We start from the raw sequence: 25,460 nt of genomic DNA, 5'->3' as shown, positions 1-25,460 counted from the left end.
GTGGCACTCAGTGGTTCTATATAAAAATCCAAAGTTTATTCACAACATTGAAAAGATTGGCATTGGAGAGAGTGGCACATGGAACAGACATGTCCATGTCCTCCCATGCCAAACCTTTTAATGTTGTGAATAAACTTTTGATTTTTATATAGAACCGGTGAGTGCCACCGTCTTCATTTTCCATTGACATATGCCTTTTTTCTGGATGAGCACACGGTTACTGCTGCTGAATGATCAGTCCAATGTTTAGCATTGATAACCACTTGTTCCATGGTGCCGTTTTTTCTTTTTTTTTGTAAATCAACTTTGTGGTTTCTGACTCAATTCTACAGTCTCTGATGGATGACTTTCCTATAATCAGGCATATTTCACTCTACATTTCTAGCCTTGTACACTTTCAAAGTAATCCAGGAAAGTCAATGCTCCATAAGCCACCGATAAGCCAGTTAGTTTTCTAATCAAAGTTAATGACTAGGCTAAAGGAATGGCATCATTTACAGAACAGGTAATATATTTGTTTGTATATTATTAAAATTCTTCATTTATGAATTTACCGTTAGCTGCTTGATATACGTGACGATTTAGGCTGGTTTCTAACAGATTTTATTATGCCATCTTCAGTGTAAAACTTGCGATTGTTGTGGAATAATTGCACGTAAAACAATTTATGGACTCATTGAAGTCAATTATGTATATTAGCAATGGAAGCAATGGAATTTCCAAGTGAGTTAGTGATACAATAGTCAGCAGGTCGGCTTAGTGATTAGCACTGTTCCTTTGCCCTTGATCATGGGTTCTAATCCTACCAAGGACAATATTGGTATTGAATTTGTGATTTTGTGGGCTTCCGCTGGGTTCTCTAATTTCCTCCCACATTACAAATACTAATAGCTTAATTTCCTTCCCATTAAGTTAGTTCTAGTGTGTGTGTCTGAGATTGGACGCATGGTACATTGACGCCAGTAGATAATTGGTGAACGAGCGTTTGTAGGATTCCATTCCAGATTATCCACAAGTGTAAACATGCTGCAAATGAGTTGTTCATTCGTCGTGTGAGCAGGTGGTTTATGCTGCCAAAAAAAACCTGTTATAGGCAGCACATTACCCTTTGTAAATAGGATGTGCTGCCGATAACATCATATTTACAATTATTTTGTCTCCATAATTGTTCATCAGCCTGTGTTCACTGGTGCTTATTAATGGTAGATTGACTGGCATAATTTGTCTTAATAAAGCATTACATATCCAGTGGACAGCAATTCCTCTGACCTCTTTATTCATACAATTTAATTTATTTATTTATTTTATTAATTTTATTCACTTATACAGCTCCATTAATTCCACAACGCTCTACATACATTATCATCTCTGTCCTCATTGGGGCTCACAATCTACATTCCCTATCAGTATGTCTTTGGAGTGTGGGAGGAAACCGGAGGAAACCCACACAAACACGGGGAGAACATACAAACTCCTTGCTGATGTTGTCTTTGGTGGGATTTGAACCCAAGACCCCAGCACTGCAAGGCTGCAGTGCTAACCACTGGGCCACCATGCTCAGTGGTTAGCACTGTAATATCATTCATTAGTTCAGAATAGTGAGAAGGAAGTAAGGCGATATCAGACATGTCTTGTGGTATGAAAACAAATACTGATAGGGAATTTAGATTGTGAGCCCTAATGGGGACAGTGATGATAATGTCTGTAATGCGCTGTGGAATTTTGAGTAAAATAAATAAATAGGACATGTTGACATTTAGCATGCCCTCTCCTTATTTTTTTACCAAACATAGGCCCATTAAATGTCTGCTACGTACCACTTTGAGTGCCGGATTCTTTCTGTTTATGGATTTGGGCTAGCACAGACCTATCCAGGAGTGTCGTATTCCTACTGACTTGCTATGTACCAAATACATATTATAAGGGTCAACTGGTCACTCAAAAATCGTAGGGTCCAGTCAATGTTTGTCTCAGGCATGTGGCCATTTTTAGATTGTTAAGATAATTACATTTTGCGAACAGCAATAGTAAATAATAAAAAAAATGTCTGAGACCACATCGTGGATTACGGACATACCACACATTTAAATTACTATTTGTTTTATACTATTTGTTTTAAACACTTTTTATGTTTTTAGTTCTTCTTTTGATTCAATTTTCAACACCATTCACAGAAGCGGTGAATAACAGTTGACTAAAGATGCTAATAAAGTGATTTTTTTTTCAGTCATTTACAAAAGACTACAGAAATCAAGAAGTAACTCATATGCTAAGTTCTAGCTCCCAGCCATTATATGTGATCGTTTAGCATATCATGCAAATATAATTTTGAGCTTTAGCAAAGCTCAAATTTCATTTTGAGAATATGACGGCTGGAGAGTGGAGATGGAGTATTGGCAATGTCTTCTTTGTCGAGCAGAAATGTGCAGAGTGCACAAATTGTATTTAAATGTTCTCTTGCTTAGCACATGAACATTTGCTTTGCAGCGGGCAGATTGTTCCATGCGAAAGATAGATTCGAAATGATGTTATGTAGGATACCGGAATGAGCAGCTGAAAGATAATGAATCCAAACAGCATGGAGGGTAGGAAGTTGTGACTTTTTAGTGAATTTTTATGCTAAATAGGCAAAATGTAGATTTCGCAGACAAAAAGAGATTACACTTGCAGTTACTTTTTACTGGAATATTTAGAGACATTCCGAAGGGTTTATGAAAAACAGTCATTTTTGTCTGACAAGTCTGTTATTTCGGTTATTAGGCTCTGAATTTTTATGGTTTGAGTTGTTTACATGAAATCAGTCCTACTTCGTTAATTTTAATACAAACTTCCATTCATCTCATTATCTTGTTTTATACGTGGAAATTCATATAGTCATTATCGTTCTGTATCAATTAGATCCTCTTTGAAACATATGGTAAATGAGTATAACGTTCTAAGTCCCCTTAAAGAACTTAGACGGGGGCTAAACGGCAACATTTGGTCCTCGGCAAGTTGCAATAAATTTTCGGGATTACATTGGCAAAACCTCAGTGTTTGGCAATGGAGAATTAAGTTGTAGACAACTTTGTGATCTTGACAAAAGTTTGCTCTTGTTTTTATTTCATCTATATCCAGTCAAAGCCAAGTTTCAAAATAGAGTACAAAATGTTCAAAAAATAGTTATTTATTGAAATATACAAATGTTAAAAACTAACGAATAAAACATTGACAAAACAATAAGGGATGCCAAAGATCACACATGCTTCATGTGAAAAACTATAAGGTATTAGTAACTAAAGCACACAATCATGAGCCCTGTTATCCTAGTAATAGGTAACGAGAAACATTGCAGTAAAGATCAGGATACAAGAGCAGTAAAACCCCATCAGTTGAGTATAATGAGACTGCTGTGTAGAAAGTGTAATAGGCATTAGGCAAATGAAAAATAACTTGCCATGAGTAACACTCACCCAGAGGCAATGTTTTTACTAGACCCGACCATGTCGCAACGTTTCACCCTGGCTTCATCAGGGGTGTGGGAATTGGTCTTAATTTTACAATGATTGTAAGATTGCATAATAGGCTCAGTAATTCACTGATCTATAGTAATTCTACCAAATGGCTGGCTTAACCAATACCTCTATAATATTTTACCAGCTCATAAGCACTCTTAATTTGATTGTCTTGAAGAAAGCCAATATAAAGAAAGAATATGTGACTTCTCAAGCCACTAACCGACTACAAACTGATACGATGTGTTCCTGTTAAAATGAAATATTGATGGACAAGGGTAGATAAGAGTATTCAGGACTTTAAGCACACAATGGCATCATGGCTCGCTCTTACTCTTGAGTTATAATTGAGTTGAGGAATTATATGGCTCTTGTACAAATTCCACAGGCCCATTCTCCATTTGGTTTTATTAGAAAGAATGTTGATGGTTTCCTAATCCCATATTTATGTCCCATTAGAGCTCCAATAGAACACGGTCGACCGGGTTTCATATGCCAGCCTCAAACTGATTTGTGCTATAGTATGATAACTTATGATTTATTATCTTAGTAAATTTTGTGCAGTTTATAAACCAAAATGTAAATCTTTGCCTGACACGAATAGTCGTAGATTTGCACCAGTTTCTATTATAAGTTTGTAGGACTGAGAGCTGCCTCAATTAACCTGTCCACTGGTCTAAAAAAGTTAGAAATTTTAGTACAAATATGGCTTGCTGCCAGTTTTTAGATGTGAATAGTCCTTCAATATAAAGCTGTATGGAGGCAACATACTTTGATACTAAACTTATGGCTAAGAACTTTGAGACTAAGAGATCTAGCTGGCTCGAAACAAAGATGCCTACTTCAAAATTCAATAAGTTCTGAGGGAGTAAGTTAAGAAAGAAAATAGAAATTATTGCAGCTTTCAAGAGAATCACTTCAAATACTCAGAGTATTCTCAGAGAGAAATTGGAAGTCACTAAATAAACTTTAATCCAGAGTTTGCGAATTGTTGGTTAGTGACTTAAGAGTATAACTTGATGATATATACAGTATTGTATTTAATTGTAATATATTAATTTACATTATTATTTTCTTATCGGAACAGTTTCTCGTTTTGGTCTCTGCTTTAGTGCAATTTTGATGCTTAGTATATTTCATATCAGTAGGGGCAACTGAATGGACATGGATGTTTAATCACAATCACCTTACACTAGGAAAGGTCACTTCTACTTCTCCACTTGACACAGATGTGTCAAAGTCATGTTTTCTGTACCTTATAATGCCATTTGTAATGTCGTGTCATTATCGGGAGAAGGTCATTAGTTGGGTTCAGATTAGCATGTAATGTCAAGTGAATTATTTATGTAGACTATTGCACATATACATCAAATATACATAATCTAATTAACATCTAGCTATTTCATAGCTCTCCTTAGAATGCTGCCAGACTCATTATTGACACTTTATTATGAAATCCCATTATTACAGGAAGGCTTGATGGTAGTCTGATCTGTTCTTGGTCATTGGCTTAAGTACTTATATGACTTTCTGTATCGGTGACCATGCAGTTCATTCACTATGTGTAATAAACCAAATTGCTGGGGTCACCAGTAATTTTTCTCTGCTGCCCTGCGAATCTTTAGCACTAATTAAAATGATGGTGTCTGTAGACAAACGAAGTAGTGATGATCGAGCACCGAAATGCTCGAGTGCTCAGTACTCGAATTGAGCACGTCTAATGCTCGGACGTGCTTGACTCGAGTAGCGAGCATAATGGGAGTGAATGCGAAACTCAAGAATTTCTCTCTCTGTCCATCCCCAGAGTTCTACAGCTCACAAAGAGTCCGGATGACAGAGGAGTCCCTGCACTCTCAGCAGGGGAATAACCCTGCTTCAGTGCAGCTCCTGGCTCAGAGTATTCAAATTAGCTTCTTACAGGGAACCCCAGTACTTGAGCACCAAACGATACTCTGCACCGCTCAATACTCAATCGAGCACACTGATCGAGTATTGAGCAGTGCCGAGCACACTAGCCATCCCTAAAAAGAAGGATAACGGAGGAGAGAAGGAGCAGGTCTTCTGAAATTGTTATGGACAATTCTTTTGTTTTCAAGGGAGATAAGCCATTGCCGCAAGAATCTGGAGGCAGCTTTCTCTATCCCTATTGAAATCACTTGAACGCTTGGCCACGCCGAGTGCTTATGTGTATGGGGGAGGTGGGAGAGATAGCTGTCTGCCAAATAACCGTTCAGCTGACAGTGATTTCATATGTATGGTCAGTTGTAGATGCCCAAATGTGGTTATTATTATTATTTTACTCATATAGCACCAATAATTCCACAGCGCTTTACATTCCCTATCAGTATGTCTTTGGAGCGTGGAAAATCCAGAGAACCCAGAGGAAACCCTCGCAAACACTATCTCTGGTGGAATTTAAACACAGGACACCAATGCTGCAAAGTAACACTGCTAGCCACTGAGCTACCGTGCTGCACCATCATTCTCCAGATATTGCTAGCTTTAGATACTATTCTGCATTAGCGGCAATAAACATATTGGGCCTCATTTATCAAAAGTGTCTAAAACTAGAAATTAGCAAACCCAAACTTAAATGTTCGGGGTTTGTACAGAACAATTAGTGTCCGGTGCTAAACACCGAGCATGGACTTTTCCTGGAAGTCCGTTTCAAAGATCGGAGCTCCGGGGGAAGTCCATTGCAGAGAGACAGAATTTTTTTCCAGATCCAAAGTTTGGGTCCCCATTGTATTTAATGGGTTTCGGGTTCTGGTTCAAGTTCGGGCACAGTTCTGCTACTTGAGCTGAACTTTGGACTTAAGTTCGGGTCGGGTACCAGAACCCGTACTTCCACGGATCTGCTCATCCCTATCTAAAAGGAAAAAACTAGCTTTGTTGCCCATAGCAAACAATCAAAGCACAGCTTTCATTTCATAAACTGCTCTGATACAATGAAAGCTCTGCTGTGATTGGTTGCTATGAGTGACACACAGTTTTCCTTTTAGAGAATTTTGATAAATTTGACCCATTATCACTGTATTTATCATTATCACTGAATTTAGACACTAAATTAAAAACTCATGCACTTTTTAGCACTGTACATTAGTGGACAGATTAATAGAGAGTTGAACTTTCTGATTTATTTGTATTAAAAATATGTTTTCTTTACATCTTGTGTTACTAATCCTATGTACATGCATACACACATACCATAAATAGCTGCCACCTCCTCTATCCATACACAGCATACTATAGCTTCTGCTAATAGTAATAGATCTGGTGCTGAAGAAACACAAATGAAGCCACCACTTGATTAGGTCTATGTTGGACACGGGCAGAAAAGGACCCCTATTCAAGTACAATATTTGGGCCCTTTTCATTCCAATAGCTCATCATAATGCACAGTTCCTCCTGTTTTGGAGGTCAAAATGTGCCCCCTTAACTCTTGGAGGTCAAAATGTGCCCCCTTAACTCTTGGGCGGTTACACAGGTTGCACCAATGATATGTCTGCCCTTGACGGGCAGGTAATGAACGATTATTTCTTTTGCATTCATATTAATGTGTTATATTGTAATATTATTCATGGACCTTTTACTGTAGCAATGGACCTCTGTTTTGATGTCCATAATGAACTAGAAATAAAGACAAAATATACCAGTTATTGCTATTTGCTGTCCTCTACCTGCACAACCCTTGTAAAATAATAATAAAAGATAACTCACTTCCCACACTGGCGTCTTTCCAGCGATATCAGCGCTAGGTCTCCCGGGGTCTCATGAAATTTTTATGCCACATGTGAGCCCTGCAGCCAATCAGATGCTGCTATCAGTCACTTTTTCCAATTCCTGAATTTCGTCTGAAGGAAGTGAGAGTGCAACAGCCCAAAAGCAACCATTATTTGGCTACAGTGCTCACGTGGCATAGCAATCACGCTACTCACGGGAGACCCAATGCCAACGTCGCTGGAACGGCGCCGGTGTGGGAGGTGAGTGTCTGTTATTTTTATTTTACAAGGGGGCTACTTCATTTAAATAGAGGTTATACAGATTGTGAACAACCCCTTTAAGCTTCTCTGATAAGCAGAGCCTAACAGGCAGAACCATAGGTAAGCAAAATAGCTGAAATGGAAAATGCCTCAGCATACATTGGCTAGACTGCAATAAATGGTCTTCGCCATTTTTTTCTTACTTATCAGTGGTAACTAGCTAATGAGGTTTTAAGTAGCAGCGCTCAGTGGATGTGGATGTTAGCAGTGTTAACATTCGTGCCTTCACAAGAAAATAATTTACCAGCCAAAATGAGCAAGCAATAACGCCTAAAGTCTCTTAAAAAAATTAGGTTATCAAGGAGTAAAATAAGGAAAAAGCGAAGGCTAACAAGATAAGAAAATCTATAGCAAACTTAATATATGAGGCAATTAAAAGTATTTAGGTCATGAAACCTAGAGCTACCTAGATGACAGTTGTGTATACAATATTTACTGATGAAAAAATGTGATTGCGGTTTGTATGAGTTGATCACTATATTTAGATTTATATAGTAGTCCTCATTTTCCAAAAACTGGCTGACTGTAAACTGGGACCCTGATTGTTCAGAGTTTAAAATAATACACCCATTGGTTGTTGATGTCAATTTTTCCAGGTGAAACTATAGAAGAGCCAAAAGTCACGTAAAAGAATTGTAAGGCAATTTTAAAATAAAATTTCAGAATTCTGAGACCAAGCCAAATTGTAACAAATACAGAGTTTTCAGAAATTTTAATCTCGGCTGTATTTTTTAACAGGACCACAAAACTCTTCGGTAGAAAGGTCAGGAATATATGAAAATAATATGGCTGTGACGATATGTAGCAAGTGAAAACATTCACAAGACGGCATTATTCATTAGTATTTGTAAATTAAATCCAGGAGAGGAATCTATAAAAGAAAAAAATATAATGGATAGATTTGACCCTATTCTGTGTTTTGGATTTTCTTCAGGTTTTGGCTTTTAAAAGGAGGCAAATTACTGACTAGAGATCAGCAAATCGATTAGTAGCTAATCAAATTTGTTACTAAATTTTTGGGATTCGATTGGCATGAATCCAGCAGACTGGCAACCACTCGGATACGATTGTGCTGGATCCTTGGTAGGACCAGGAAGGGGTTAAAAACATAATGATTATATTCACCTGCCCAGAGGCCAACCTTCAACTGCAATACATTGGCAGCTTCCTACCAGGTCCTCTGCTTGCTTCTGGTCCTTGATCTTCTTGTCTTCTGTCTTGTCGTCTTTGTCCTCAGTCTTTTGTAAAGGATCTCTTGGCTCTGACTAGGCCTCACAACATGGTCAGTGAGTTGCGAAGCGTATCACAACATGTACTGCACCCCACTTGACCACGTTGTGAGGCTTATTAAGCATCAGAAGATCTGAGACAGAAGAAGACATTAGAATGGAAGAGCAGAGATGTGAAGACCGAAAACTAGATCGAAGACATTAAGCAAGAGAATGATCAGATCGGGAGCTGTGGGTACAAGACAGGTGAAGAGTAGGGATGTGCTTATGCATGGAAGTCCTGGTTCTGGTCCCCGACCCACACTTTATTCCAAAGTTTGGTTTGGGTACAAAAATTGTACCTGAACTTGAACCAGAACCCAAACCCCATTAAAAACAATGGGGGCCCGGACTTTTGAGCTCTCTCTCTCTGCAATAGACTTCCCCCAGAACTCTGAACATTGCAATGGACTTCTGGGAGAAGTCTGTGTTTGGTGTTTAGCACCGGCCGGACACTAAATGTCCGGTACGAACGCTGAACTTTTAACTTCAGGTTCGCCCATCTCTAGTGAAGAGTGATCTACGACACTTGGCCCTTTGTTTATTATGCTATGGCATCTGGAGAAACCTCAGAGCATAACAAATGGCCATTTAGTGACTTATGTTTCAGACCAAAAAATCTGATAGCTTATTCGAGTGACTCTGCCTGAAACAAATTAAGGAAGACTCTGTTATCTATAAGGGTGCATGCACATGAGCGATTTTCACTGATAGTACTCATTCCTATGATATTCTATGAGGCTGTGCACATGTCCAATCTTTTCCTTGGATTTAGTGGTCCTCGGAAAATATGACATGTCCAATTTTGATCTGAGTGCCTATGGGGCCATGAAAAAAATTGAACCGACATCCGAGTGCGGTCCATTTTTCAAGAAATGACGGAATGGAGAAGGTGGTGAATTTTTTTGTTTGTTTCTCACCACATCTGAGTAAAACTGATGCTACTCTGATCAAACTCTGATCAAAGTCTGATCAGAATAATCAGACCATTTTTCTCTTATATGGAGTGATCGGTCGTGTGACCCTACCCTAACATTCACCAAAATACAGTCAAGTGAGAGTGACCTTATGCTCTGCATGTCATATTATTTTTTATCAGGGAACTGTACAAAATTAGTAATTTATTTTGGAGTGTTTTAATTTTTAATATTGAACCCATTTCCATTTATGATTTACATTGAGCTAAGCCTTGAAAATATTTTAATTGATTTATTTTGAACTATTCATGTACAGATGTGTCGTTCCTTGCCTTTCCTCTTGGTTTGATATATCCCAAGTTGAATGACATGGGATGACCAGCGTTGAAAAAAAACCCAAAACATGATTTTGCGATGCTCTGTCATGAGATGTTTGTGCGGTATGTTTCTATTTGTGACCAGCCAGTGGTTGGGATGTGATTGGCAACCTGTTGTGGGTTTTGCCAGCATGTCATAAAAATGTAATTAATTACTATTGTCAGAAATTGAAGCCCTTAATAAAATGAATTGATAGTTAAGGATGAACATATCAATTTTTGGATATGAGAATAAAACTTTTTTGCTTTTTCTACATATGCAATGTGCCTTCAGCTGCTGTAGTAACTTAAAGGGGTTGTCTAGTATTTAAGATTACCACCCCAATGTATCCCCCCGGGGCCCCTAAGGATTTTTATAATTAGCTTGCGTTGCAGATACTGCCTGTGAGCGGCGCTATCACTAGCCGCTCACAGGCATCACGTGACCCCCGGCTGCAGCCGGCTCTGACATCCACTGACCTCACGACAAGTGCTGGCAGCAGCCGGGGATCTCTGTCTTCCTGGTTCCATGGTGGCTGCTGGGTTGTGGGCGGGGTTAACCCCCCCATGTCACACCCGGCATGCACTGCACACTCTGCCTCTCCCCATTCATTGGGAAAGCACGCGGTGGATGCTGGGTGTGACGTGCGTGGTAACCCCGCCCACAACCCAGAAGCCACCGCGGAGACCCCAGCGCTGAGTCACGCCTCACTTGTCGTGACATCAGCGCGGGGTCACATGATGCCTGTGAGCGGCCAAGGATAGCGCCACTCACAGGCAGTATCTGCAACGTAAGCTAATTACAAAAATCCTTAGGGGCCCCGGGGGGATACATTGGGGGGTAATCTAAAGTACTGGACAACTTCTTTAAAGAGGTTTCCACTACTTTCACAATGCTGACCTATCCTTAGGATAAGTCATCAATGTCTGATCGGCCGGGTCCGACACCCGACACCCCTGTCGATCAGCTGTTATTGATGCCTGTGGCGGCCGCCGGCCAAAAGTGCTCACTTGCCGAGCTTCTCCGTCTACTGATAATGGCCGCCCAGGGTTCTATACATCTGCCTCCTATTGGTTTGAATAGGAGGCGGATGTGCAGTACCAAACCTTGGCCACTACCTGTAGACGGAGCAGCTCCACAAGTGAGCCCTTCCAGCCAACGTTTGCCGCCGCAGACACCGATAACAGCTGGTCGACGGGGGTGCCGGGTGTCGAATCCCGATGTAAGAGTAGTGGACAACCTCTTTAAGACAAGCTATTTTTATACTGGCATGCCTAATAAAAATGGTCTAATGTTATAGATATTTTCTATTAATATAGAACATAAAAGAACATAGTCATTCAACATTCACCATAGCCACTACCCCAGTGGAGTCTGATATAATTTTTCTACATGAATGTACTAAATAATTCCAAAATACTGTGCACTTTTTCTATCTTTAGTAATCGGATCTATGTTTGTCTTAATACTGAGCTCCAAATCCACTGAATTGGGGCAACTGATTCTGTCTTTGACCAGTCACCACTAAAGGGAGCTCCGGAGTTTAATGTAAACTGCATTATTCTTCAATGTATATACAGTATACGGATACTAAGCTCCCCTTAGTGGTGGCTGTAGGAAGATAGAAGTTTGTTATTTATGTATATTCAGAGGATATGGGGCTCAGTATGAGAAACAAATCAACACCGAAGGCTGAATTGCTTTAGGCTGTTTATATGCAAATGCAAAGTATTATCATGTACAAACTCAGGAACAGCTTTTATAATCCATGCAGATGGCACACTGGCTGAAATGAAGTTTTATGGCCACTTTGTATGTGTGACCTATGTAGAAATCGAGATCCGTGCTCTTGGGTTTCATGATATTCCATTGTTTTCATTGTTGCCATGTGTATACTACAATTTCTAATTGAAATCCAACATGTCATTTAGGTTTACAAGAAATCTCTTCATTAATCCTATCCTTACCATACTCTTCTCTTCAATCATTGCTCATCCATATTTGATATTAACACTCTTGTAAGGGTCTTCCCAATAATAATAGTATTGTTTGGGCTCCGTTAAATCTATATTTAGGAGAGGTAGTTGGTGAATTCTGAGTTCATTGATTTCCCAGTACAGGAGCATCATCAATTATTTATAAGGACACAAAAAGGATTTATACTTATTCATCTATTTTGCATTGCATTGAAACAAGACCAAAAGGTTTCTTTGGGTATATAAACCAAGCATGTAGACCCAAAATGATGATATAGTATTATAAGTGTTGGAGAACCGATATTACGTAAGACTCTACCTATTGCAGAAATGGTAAAATGATTCACTACATGTCACATACACTGAAAGGAACATCTATTCCCTGTTGCTTTTACTTCCCCTCTCTGAATGGTAGCTATTGAGCATTTGCATGTTGTGTTTGACGCCGTGCATGCTGAAGACATGCAATGGCAAGTGATAGTCTGCATGCCGCTTACTGAATGTCTCTCCTTTTCTCTCCTTCCCTGTCATGTGCTTTCAGAAGACAACCATGTAGAAGGTGGGTGCTTTCTACCTTATCTTCTCCCCTTCTCCCTCCCTTGTCCCTTTTTTTATTTTTCTATGTCTATGAATAAAGTTAGTCCCGGTAAGTATTTTGATTGACAAATAAAAAACATGATGTGATTTATCATTTCTATTACACGAGATGTACCATATCTGCTTTGTCAACGTTCCGATCTTCTCGGCAGTGTTGCAGACCGGTGCACTTTTTCTTAATCCAGTGTAGTATTGAGTATGTGTATATCTGATGTTGCAGCAAGCCATTAATGGAACGATATACAGTTATATGTAAAAGTTTGGGCACCCCTATTAATCTTAAGCTTAATGTTTTTTAAAAATTGGTGTTTTTGCAACAGCTATTTCAGTTTGATATATGTAATAACTGTTGGACACAGTAATGTGTCTGCCTTGAAATGAGGTTTATTGTACTAACAGAAAATGTGCAATCTGCATTCAAACAAAATTTGACAGGTGCATAAGTATGGGCACCCTTATCATTTTCTTGTTTTAAATACTCCTACCTACTTTTTACTGACGTACTAAAGCACTTTTTTTGGTTTTGTAACCTCGTTGAGCTTTGAACTTCATAGCCAGATGTATGCAATCATGAGAAAAGTTACTTAAAGTGGCCACTTGCAAGTTGTTCTCCTGTTTGAATCTCCTCTGAAGAGTGGCATCATGGGCTCCTCAAAACAACTGTCAAATGATCTGAAAACAAAGATTATTCAACATAGTTGTTCAGGGGAAGGATACAAAAAGCTGTCTCAGAGATTTAACCTGTCAGTTTCCACTGTGAGGAACATAGTAAGGAAATGGAAGAACACAGGGACAGTTCTTATTAAGGCCAGAAGTGGCAGGCCAAGAAAAACATCAGAAAGGCAGAGAAGAAGAATGGTGAGATCAGTCAAGGACAATCCTCAGACCACCTCCAGAGAGCTGCAGCATCAACTTTCTGCAGATGGTGTCACTGTGCATCGGTCAACTATGCAACGCACTTTGCACAAGGAGAAGCTGTATGGGTGAGTGATGCGAAAGAAGCCGTTTCTGCAAGCACGCTACAAACAGAGTCGGCTGAGGTATGCAAAAGCACATTTGGAGAAGCCAATTTCTTTTTGGAAGAAGGTCCTGTGGACTGATGAAACCAAGATTGAGTTGTTTGGCCATACAAAAAGGCGTTATGCATGGCGGCAAAAAAACACAGCATTCCAAGAAAAACACTTGCTACCCACAGTAAAATTTGGTGGAGGTTCTATCATGCTTTGGGGCTGTGTGGCCAATGCCGGTACCGGGAATCTTGTTAAAGTTGAGGGACGCATGAATTCCACTCAGTATCAGCAGAGTCATGACAATAATGTTCAAGAATCAGTGATAAAGTTGAAGTTACGCAGGGCATGGATCTTTCAGCAAGACAATGATCCAAAACACCGCTCCAAATCTACTCAGGCATTCATGCAGAGGAACAATTACAATGTTCTGGAATGGCCATCCCAGTCCCCAGACCTGAATATCATTGAACATCTGTGGGATCATATGAAGAGGGCTGTCCATGCTTGGCGACCATCAAACTTAACTGAACTGGAATTGTTTTGTAAAGAGGAATGGTCAAAATTACCTTCATCCAGGATCCAGGAAATCATTAAAAGCTACAGGAAGCGACTAGAGGCTGTTATTTATGCACAAGGAGGATCTACTAAATATTAATGTCACTTTTCTGGTGAGGTGCCCATACTTATGCACCTCTCAAATTTTGTTTGAATGCAGATTGCACATTTTCTGTTAGTACAATAAACCTCATTTCAAGGCAGAAACATTACTGTGTCCAACAGTTATTACATATATCAAACTGAAATAGCTGTTGCAAAAACACCAATTTTTATAAAACATTAAGCTTAAGATTAATAGGGGTGCCCAAACTTTTTCATATAACTGTACATCTGTCACATGTTAACATTAAAAATGTTTTGTGGATCTAAGGCAGTGTTCTTCAACTGAGGTCCTCAAGAGCCACCAACAGGTCATGTTTTCAGGATTTCCTTAGTATGGCCCAGAGGATGGAATTATTTCCTGTCCAGGTACTGCAATTATCACCTGGTCAATACTAAGGAAATTCTGAAAACATGACCTGTTGGTGGCTCTTTTGACCGGTTGGTGGTTCTGTTGACCGGTTGGTGGCTATGTTGACCGGTTGATGGCTCTGTTGACCTGTTGGTGGCTCTGTTGACCTGTTGGTGGCTCTTGAGGACCTGAGTTGGGGAACATTGATCTAAGGCATTCTCCTAGGAAAAATGTAACCATGCAAGTTTCCACAGATACTACTTAATCTCTTTTTGGCCCTTGTAGTTTTTTGAAATACTGTAGTATTAATGCTGTTTTTGAGCCAAAAAAGGAATGAAACTTAAAAAAAAAAAGAAATGACTTGGTTTGGCTCAAAAAACCTACATCAAAAACTGCAAGTGGGAATCTAACCTTTAAAGGGGATCTGTCAGCAGGATACCCCAAACTATTTATATGCGCATTTAGCTCTTTCGAAGTCAAGTTCAGCAATACCTGTACATGGCCAGTCCATTCCTCTGTTACTGAAAAATCAGTGTTTGAATTGATATGCAAATGAGACTGAAGGGCTATTTGTAGATCTGAAGCCTCTGTCACTCCAGCTCTATTCTCCGACCAGTGCCGCCTCCTAATGCTTGACTAATGGTTCCTTTGCGTGAAGTCATACAGCATAGAGGCTGTCAGTCAAGCAGGATGAGGTGGAATTGGGAGGGGAATAGAGCTGGAGTGACAGAGACTTCAGATCTACCATAGCCATTTGAATATCTATTCAAATGCTGATTTCTCATGGAAGTAAGGACAGGCTATATAAAGATATTGCCGGACTTGTCTTCAAAAGAGCCACATGCACATATAAATAGTTTAGGGGGTGAAATTTTGCTGACAGATTACTTTTAAACTGGTATTCTGGTCTACATAAATTATTATCTATTCACTGAACTGTTAGATTGGTGTGGACCTCCATCGTGGACCAAAATTGGGGAATTGTGTCTCCCGTTTCCCCTTGGCCAAAATAGATCAGCCAGGAAGTTGACTAGAGCGGGAAACCTGACAAAAACCAGTGGAAAATGGGGGGCACAAGTCCCCTATTCTGGCGATCGGTGAGAATCCCTGAAGATCAATAAGAACCGCACCAATTTAACAATTATCTCTTACTCAGTGATTTGAAGATAACCTATATAGACTGGAATACCCCTCATTGGTTTGCAAAGAGCTTCAATTATCAAAACGTACGACAGTCACCTTTTACATTTCCTGTGCTGTGTGGTCACACAGAGGAGACATGAGATGTCAGCGCGGCACAAAAGTAGACAACAGCTTGGGGGACAGGATCAGTTTGAAAGAGTGCTTTTCAAAATTAATATAGTGCCTCATAGTGTCCCATCTTAATAATGATTGGACAACCCACATTCTTCTGCAAGAGGATGCAAAGGGCACAACTGATCCAAATTCAGGGTCCCATGCAGGGCCCAAGGGGGTGGTGCAAGACACAATAGTCACAGACTACCAAAGAGGGGATCCCTGAGCCACGCACAGTTCAACTGACAATCTGTATTAATACAGAATATATCCATTTTCCCTGGACAGTTTCTTGAATTATTGCCCATTGCAATGGCTTCTCCCGCGTGAATTATGTACACAATAAATAAATATGAGTTGTTAATTTCTGTCTGCTATTACATGGAAGTCAAATAAAATGTATTAAATGCTGCAACATATGGTATGGTATTATCTGCAAAAAAATTAACAAAATGATGAAGTAAAAAGAAATATAATGGAATGGTTATGACGTTCCTCTTTTGCTAGATCCAAAGCCTTAGATCAATTTCTCACGGCCATAATATTACTGTATTTTGGCTGTAGCAGTAATACTTACACCCACTGCAGTCCTACTGAACCAAGCTTAGAGGAACATAGACCACTGTGAATCTTTAAAGGGGTATTCCCATCTCCAAAATCCTATCCCAATATGTAGTAGGTGTAAAAATAATAATAATAGTAGAAAATACCTTCAATTAGAAATGTAGTATAGTTCTTCTGATTCACTATGTCGCTTATCCCGTGTGCAGGGTATTGCTGTAGCTTAGGTATCCAAGGTTATGACCACTGATATAGGGACAGTTAGTTAGCTGTTAGTGGTCGTAATCATAGATACCTAAGCCACTGGAATGCCCTGCTCATGGGATAAGCGACATAGCGAATCAGAAGAACTATACTACATTTCTAATTGGAGGTATTTGCTAATATTATCATTACATTTTTGAAATAGGACCTTGGAGATGGGAAGCCTTTAAGTGGAACTTGTCAGGAGCTTTAGGGTCACTACACATACCCCCCCCCCACATGTTTGATTCACTTGTGTGGTGCCGCTATTTCACTATTATCAGCAATCCGAGATAAACATCAATCAAGTGCAATGATAGACAGTTAATAATGTGGATGATTAGGGGGGATGCCTTGAAATCTGCCCACCCCCAGTGAACTTCCAGCCAAATTTACATAGAAATTCAGAGTTGCATTTCTAAGTGCTAAAATATCTTCTTGCGGCTAAGGAAGGCATGCGTACTTTGCAATTTGACATTACTTTGTTGAACATAAAGCTCTTGACAGATTTTATGTAAATGTTTGTTTCACAACAATGATCTTGACAACTTATTCTTAAGAAAATTCACTTATATCAGATTGTTTTGGGTCCGTTATCCAGCACCACCGCCGATCAGCTGACCCCAGGCTTGGAGGCTGCTGGATGTAAACTTGCAGCGCTGAACAGAACAGCTCCGTCAACTGTTTAGTGGCCACTGCCAGGTACTGCAGATCGGTTGCATATTCGTTTGAATAGGAGCTAATCTGCAGCACCAGGTAGAGACCACTGAACAGTTGCTGTTCAGCTCTGCAAATGTTCACATCCGATAGCCACCAAGGCTCGTAACAGCTGATTGGTGGGCGCCAGGTGTCAGATCTCCAACGTACTGATATTTGAGATCTATCTCAAGGACAGATAATTAATATCATAGTAGTGAAACACCCTTTTAAGTTTGGTCTAACAGAACTCCAGATGCAGATGTATTTCAGCCATCTGAAATGTGCCTTAAAGGGAATCTTTCGCTAGGTTTTTGCTATGTAGTCTGAGAGCAGCATGAGGTAGGGGCAGAGAGCCTGATTCCTACTTTGTGTAGTTTTGATAGAATCCCTGTTTTCTTGGTTGTAAATGTAGCAGTAGTCAGAATGTTGAGCTCTGTAGCCCCACCCACAACCCTGATTGGCGGCTTTCTGTGCACACTGTACATGGTCAGTGAGCTGCCAATCACTGGGGAGGTGGGGTTTCACAGATAAGTCTGACTGCCCTGCACGTGAGACCTAGTCAGGCAGTTATAATCTCCTGCTGATAAAACACTGATTGTATTGAAACTACAACACACAGCCTAATAAGTGACACATCCCTGGAATCAGGCTCTCTTGCTGTATATTTTGCTCCTCTCAGATTTAATAGCAAAAACCTGCTGACAGATCCCCTTTAAACCACAGAGAAGTGGAAGCTACTAACATTAGTCTACTTTTCAACCTTTTTTTTGCTGCCTCATCGGAGAGTGGCATAATGTAGGGACAGAGACACTTATTCCAGCGTGTGTGTCTTACTGAATTTGTTATTGTGGTTTTGATAAAATTACTGTTTTATCTGCTGCATCTCTGTCATTGATAAGCTCTTTATAACCCCGCCCACACCACTGATTGACAGCTTTCTGTGTACACTGTGCATAGGCTGAAAAACTTGGTGGGGGCGATGATCAGGGTTGCCAACCATTCAGAAATTCCAGGACAGCTTGTAAATATTGTGCATAAAAGAAATGTAAGGTGTCCATGATTTTTTTGACGCTGAATAAACTTATACAGATTATTATGATTGTAATTATCATCATTTAACAGTGAATGCAGCTGACATCTACATATCAAAATGTATGGCCTCTAGACATGGATCACATATAATCAGAGTGATTTATTATGGTTTTCCAAAGTGTTCATAAAAAATATTGTCTGTCCTTGAATTTTTGATAAGCTGTCCAGAAAAAATTAAAAGTCAAGTTGGCTACCTTGGTGGCACAGCTTATGAATATCGAGAACTACATTGCTGCAGGTTTGCAAGTCTTCTCAGTGATAATCTTCTGCTGATAATATAGTGTTTTACCAATACTATGGCAAACAGCCTAGTAAATGACACATCACTTGAATCTGGGTCTCTCTCTCTACATTATACTTCTCTCGAATGGAGTAGCAGAAACAAAGGTGACACAGACTTTTTAACCCCTTTCCAACATTGAATGTACTGGGAGAACATTCGAGTCTCCATCTTTGTTATGAAGCCACCAGCTGCCTCTATCAGCAGCAAGTGGAGTTAAGCTCTGCCCACTGCTGTCAACCACTCAACTGCTGCAGTCAATCTTTGACTATAGCATTTACATCGCATGGCTTGACGGTGGGGGCAGAGCAATCCACACGAACATCGCTTACCAAACCCATGACGAGATTATGGGCTGCCAATGAATTGCCATGGGAGCTGCGGTATTCCTGTATGCCCCTCGTGCCTGCCATGATGGTGCTCCCGTGACTGATGCCTGTGGCTGATGTTCACAGGAGACCATGATTTTTACATTATATTGAAATACTGTGTGGTATTGCAGTTTATAATAGAAATGATCAGATGATCACAGGTCCAGATTCCCTTAAGGTAAAAAAAAAAAAATGTTTTTTTTTTTAAAAATAAATGAAAAAAAATAAAAATAAAAAATATATATACAGTACAGACCAAAAGTTTGGCCACACCTTCTAATTTAAAGATTTTTCTGCATTTTCTTGACTATGAAAATTATACATTCGCACTGAAGTCATCAAAACTATGAATTAACACATGTGGAATTATATACTTAACAAAAAACTGAAATATGTCTTATATTCTAAGTTCTTCAAAGTAGCCACCTTTTGCTTTGATGACTGCTTTGCACACTCTTGGCATTCTCTTGATGAGCTTCAAGAGGTAGTCACCGGAAATGGTCTTCCAACAACCTTGAAAGAGTTCCCAGAGATGCTTAGCACTTGTTGGCCCTTTTGCCTTCACTCTGCGGTCCAGATCACCCCAAACCATCTCGATTGGGTTCAGGTCTGGTGACTGTGGAGGCCAGGTCATCTGGCGTAGCACCCCATCATTCTCCTTCTTGGTCAAATAGCCCTTACACAGCCTGGAGGTGTGTTTGGGGTCATTGTCCTGTTTAAAAATAAATGATGGTCCAACTAAACGCAAACCGGATGCAATAGAATGCAAGATGCTGTGGTAGACATGGCGGTTCAGTATGCCTTCGATTTTGAATAAATCCCCAACAGTGTCACCAGCAAAGCACCCCCACACCATCACACCTCCTCCTCCATGCTTCACGGTGGGAACCAGGCATGTAGAGTCCATCCGTTCACCTTTTCTGCGTCGCACAAAGACACGGTGGTTGGAACCAAAGATCTCAAATTTGGACTCATCAGACCAAATCACAGATTTCCACTGGTCTAATGTCCATTCCTTGTGTTCTTTATCTTGTTGCCTGTCCTTAGCAGTGGTTTCCTAGCAGCTATTTTACCATGAAGGCCTGCTGCACAAAGTCTCCTCTTAACAGTTGTTGTAGAGATGTGTCTGCTGCTAGAACTCTGTGTGCCATTGACCTGGTCTCAAATCTGAGCTGCTCTTAACCTGTGATTTCTGAGGCTGGTGACTCGGATAAACTTATCCTCAGAAGCAGAGGTGACTCTTGGTCTTCCTTTCCTGGGGCGGTCCTCATGTGAGCCAGTTTCTTTGTAGCGCTTGATGGTTTTTGCAACTGCACTTGGGGACACTTTCAAAGTTTGCCCAATTTTTCGGACTGACTGACCTTCATTTCTTAAAGTAATGATGGCCACACATTTTTCTTCACTTAGCTGCTTTTTTCTTGCCATAATACAAATTATAACAGTCTATTCAGTAGGACTATCAGCTGTGTATCCACCTGACTTCTGCACAACACAACTGATGGTCCCAAAGCCATTTATAAGGCCAGAAATCTCACTTATTAAACCTGACAGGGCACACCTGTGAAGTGAAAGCCATTTCAGGTGACCACCTCTTGCCGCTCATCAAGAGTGTGCAAAGCAGTCATCAAAGCAAAAGGTGGCTACTTTGAAGAACCTAGAATATAAGACATATTTTCAGTTGTTTCACACTTTTTTGTTAAGTATATAATTCCACATGTGTTAATTCATAGTTTTGATGCTTTCAGTGTGAATGTACAATTTTCATAGTCATGAAAATACAGAAAAATCTTTAAATGAGAAGTTGTGTCCAAACTTTTGGTCTGTACTGTATATTAATAAAATATGAAAAGTTGAATCACCTCTCTTTAATCCCAACTAAAAATAAAGAAAAATAAATAAACATATGTAGTATCGCTGCATCTGGAAAAGTATAAAATATTACCCTGATCGCTGTAAAGACAAATGCCATAAAGAGGAAAACAAGCGAAACACCAAAACTGTGAGGTTTTTTTTGCTGAAATACCGCAAAAATATAATAAGAAGCGATCAAAACATCTTATCTGCCACAAAATGTCACACAAACAACAAGCCCTCACACCGTTCCATCAACATAAAAACAAAAATGTTGCAGGTCTTGGAATATTAAGCCTCAAACTAAATATTTTTTTTGATGAAATTCAGAATTTTTTTTTCATCACTTGAATTAAAAAAAACTATACAAGCTTAAAGGGGTTGTCCGGTCAAAACCGATAAGTCTGCAGTCACTCTGTGTGAATTCAGACCTATGAATCTCTCCAGAGCAGGCACGGTTTCAGACTCGGTAGCAGAGGGTATGTATGTGTTATACATACCCTTAGCCAGTGGATGCGGCTTACCTCCATACACTATTATGGACAAGGCCACGCCCTCTAGTTGGACGCACGCACTAGCCGGCCGCGTCTCTAGATGGGGAGCGGCCTTGGCTCAATACAAGTATATGGAGGTAAGCTGGGCTCATTGGCCGGGGGTTTGGATAACACATACATACGCTGTGTCTGAAACCGGTGAATCCCCGCAGCGTACAATGCATGCTCTGGGGGGATTCATAAGTCTGCATTCACACAGAATGACTGCAGACTTATCGGTTTGGACAGACAGACCCCTTTAATAGGAAAGGAATAACCTTGACCTGTGGAATAATACTGACCTGTAGAATCATATTGCCAGGTCATTTTTACAGCCCAATGAATTCCATAAAAACAAAACCTAAATTATAATTGCGGAATTGCATTTTTTTTTTTGCAATTTCAACGCACTTGGAATTTTTTTTTTCCTCCATTTATAGTACATCAAATCATAAAACGAATGGCGTCATCCAAAACTACAACCCGCCCTTCAAAAAAGCAAACGAAAAACTAAAAAAAAGTTACAGATCTTGGAAGAGGGAGAGGAAAAATTGGGAAATTGCTCTTTCAGAAAGTGGTTAACGTTTTACTGAAGCTGTAAGAAGAAATTAACAATAGTAAATAAATAAATGGAAGGATAGATTGATTTAATTGGACACAAATACAGTTTTGATTAAGCAAAATTCGACTTTAAACAAGTTGAAAAAACAGCATTAAACATTTGCAAAATGGAAATCGCAAAGTGCCTTGCCTTCTTTCTTTGCTTCAATTTAAAAAAATGTAAATTGAAATATTTTTTCCAATATAAAGAGATGTGATTATTTTTGGCTCATTCATTGTTTTCCATTTTATTTAAGAAGAACCTTTCTTTTTAAATTTCCAGCAAGGTATACTGTATCTCGCTGCCAATTTTTTGACATTTGCTTTATTCCCTGTTTACCTGACAATAGTATATGAAATTTTTTACATTTTAGATTTTCTATATTTTCTTTAACTTCCATTTTTTTTATTTAATTCTTCGTATTTTAATTCCATTTATTCTTATTTTAATTGTGGCCTATGTGTTACATAGTGCCCTTCCCAGCGGTTCATTGATCACCCTTGTTTGCAAGCAATTTTTCTTTTTTATATCCCCAATAAGCGAGGACTTTATCTTCTTTTATGTAAATGGAAAATTTTTCCAATATCTCTCCCATAAATGCATCTATTTCTTTTGAACTTTATATTACAGTAAGTTCAACCTAAAAAATATTACATAATAAAATATATATAAAAGAAATACATCAACAATGTAATCAAAACGATCTTAACAAAACAAAAATCTCAACTATATATACCAGATTTTTTATTTTTTTTATTTTGCCCACATGGGTATTTTATCAAATGCGTAAATAATTAAATACATTTACTATTCAAGATCCTAACAATGATTTTCCAAGATATTTCATGCAGAACCATTAAATTAAAAAATATATTTTCCAGTAAAGCCGTTCTCCCTGATGTACAAGAGAGATTAACGATAAATAATTCAGCATTATGTGTAGCAACAGATTATAGACAAACAAAAACTTGGAAAAAAGGGAAAAAATAATTTTTTGAAAGAAAATATACTTTGCTGGCATCAGGAAACCTTTCAGGTTTTGTAACAAATCTGCACCGAAAAAACGCAGCAAAAACACAATGTGTGCACACAGACTTAGACTCTTTTTCATTCATTAATTCGTTATCCAGTAAAAAAAAAAAAATTGTGACATTTTCATTTAATAAACAGAATTTCCATCAAGTACTCCAGCTGCATATTTATAATAATCTATTAAATAAAAATAAATGTAAAAACACATAGCTTTGATTATATAAAATATTAACATATGCATGTTTATATTAGATATGTATTCAAAGAGGAAAATATAAAAAATAATATAATAATGTAATGATATATCATATACAGTTATATGAAAAAGTTTGGGCACCCCTTTTAATCTTAAGCTTAATGTTTTCTTAAAATTGGTGTTTTTGCAACAGCTATTTCAGTTTGATATGTGTAATAACTGTTGGACACAGTAATGTTTCTGCCTTGAAATGAGGTTTATTGTACTAAATGAAAATGTGCAATCTGCATTCAAACAAAATTTGACAGGTGCATAAGTATGGGCACCCTTATCATTTTCTTGTTTTAAATACTCCTACCTACTTTTTACTGACTTACTAAAGCACTTTTTTTGGTTTTGTAACCTCATTGAGCTTTGAACTTCATAGCCAGGTGTATGCAATCATGAGAAAAGCTACTTAAAGTGGCCACTTGCAAGTTGTTCTCCTGTTTGAATCTCCTCTGAACAGTGGCATCATGGGCTCCTCAAAACAACTGTCAAATGATCTGAAAACAAAGATTATTCAACATAGTTGTTCAGGGGAAGGAATCAAAAAGCTGTCTCAGAGATTTAACCTGCCAGTTTCCACTGTGAGGAACATAGTAAGGAAATGGAAGAACACAGGGACAGTTCTTGTTAAGGTCAGAAGTGGCAGGCCAAGAAAAACATCAGAAAGGCAGAGAACAAGAATGGTGAGATCAGTCAAGGACAATCCTCAGACCACCTCCAGAGAGCTGCAGCATCAACTTGCTGCAGATGGTGTCACTGTGCATCAGTCAACTATACAACGCACTTTGCACAAGGAGAAGCTGTATGGGAGAGTGATGCGAAAGAATCCGTTTCTGCAAGCACGCCCCAAACAGAGTCGGCTGAGGTATGCAAAAGCACATTTGGAGAAGCCAATTTCTTTTTGGAAGAAGGTCCTGTGGACTGATGAAACCAAGATTGAGTTGTTTGGTCATACAAAAAGGCGTTATGCATGGCGGCAAAAAAACACAGCATTCCAAGAAAAACACTTGGTACCCACAGTAAAATTTGGTGGAGGTTCCATCATGCTTTGGGGCTGTGTGGCCAATGCCGGCATCGGGAATCTTGTTTAAGTTGAGGGACGCATGGATTCCACTCAGTATCAGCAGATTCTTGACAATAATGTTCAAGAATCAGTGACAAAGTTGAAGTTACGCAGGGGATGGATCTTTCAGCAAGACAATGATCCAAAACACCGCTCCAAATCTACTCAGGCATTCATGCAGAGGAACAATTACAATGTTCTGGAATGGCCATCCCAGTCCCCAGACCTGAATATCATTGAACATCTGTGGGATCATTTGAAGAGGGCTGTCCATGCTCGGCGACCATCAAACTTAACTGAACTGGAATTGTTTTGTAAAGAGGAATGGTCAAAAATACCTTCATCCAGGATCCAGGAAATCATTAAAAGCTACAGGAAGCAACTAGAGGCTGTTATTTTTGCAAAAGAAGGATCTACTAAATATTAATGTCACTTTTCTGGTGAGGTGCCCATACTTATGCACCTGTCAAATTTTGTTTGAATGCAGATTGCACATTTTCTGTTAGTACAATAAACCTCATTTCAAGGCCGAAACATTACTGTGTCCAACAGTTATTACATATATCAAACTGAAATAGCTGTTGCAAAAACACCAATTTTTAAAAAACATTAAGCTTAAGAATAATAGGGGTGCCCAAACTTTTTCATATAACTGTATAATAATACTAAATATTAATATAATATAATATACAAAAATTAATATAAAAATAATTTGGCAACCAACAAGTCTTAAAGATCATGTTGGTATATTATGGTTTTGTTTAAAGGACTTTGTACCAAATAAAAAAGTTGCCTAAGTACTAAAACGCAGGGAGTTGCTTGCTACCTACCTGCCTGTTGTACCGATTCATCTGCCTCTGCTGACGTCATGTCGACAGAGCGGCGGATTGTTTTCCACCCTGCTCTGTCGACAGGGCATGAGT

General features: G+C 39.1%; 1 protein-coding gene across 14 annotated transcripts in view; it reads left to right on the top strand.

The window, feature by feature from the left end:
- NRXN1 (neurexin 1) overlaps positions 1-25,460 on the top strand; it is a 1,901,072-nt gene that overhangs the window by 172,271 nt on the left and 1,703,341 nt on the right. For 10 of the 14 annotated variants that reach the window (XM_073672110.1, XM_073672115.1, XM_073672114.1 and 7 more), the window contains exon 3: positions 12,597-12,614. The exons of the other annotated variants lie outside the window; for them this stretch is intronic. In XM_073672110.1, the coding sequence (XP_073528211.1) occupies positions 12,597-12,614 (18 nt within the window). The remainder of the gene's footprint in view (positions 1-12,596; positions 12,615-25,460) is intronic. 14 annotated transcript variants of the gene reach the window in all.

The sequence above is a fragment of the Phyllobates terribilis genome, unplaced genomic scaffold (genome assembly GCF_046119375.1).
Source record: "Phyllobates terribilis strain yellow unplaced genomic scaffold, ASM4611937v1 Scaffold_3__8_contigs__length_932513732, whole genome shotgun sequence".
Classification (NCBI taxonomy): Eukaryota; Metazoa; Chordata; class Amphibia; order Anura; family Dendrobatidae; genus Phyllobates; species Phyllobates terribilis.
The sequence above is the reverse complement of the archived record's forward strand: the minus strand, read 5'-3'. Positions and strand labels throughout refer to the sequence as shown.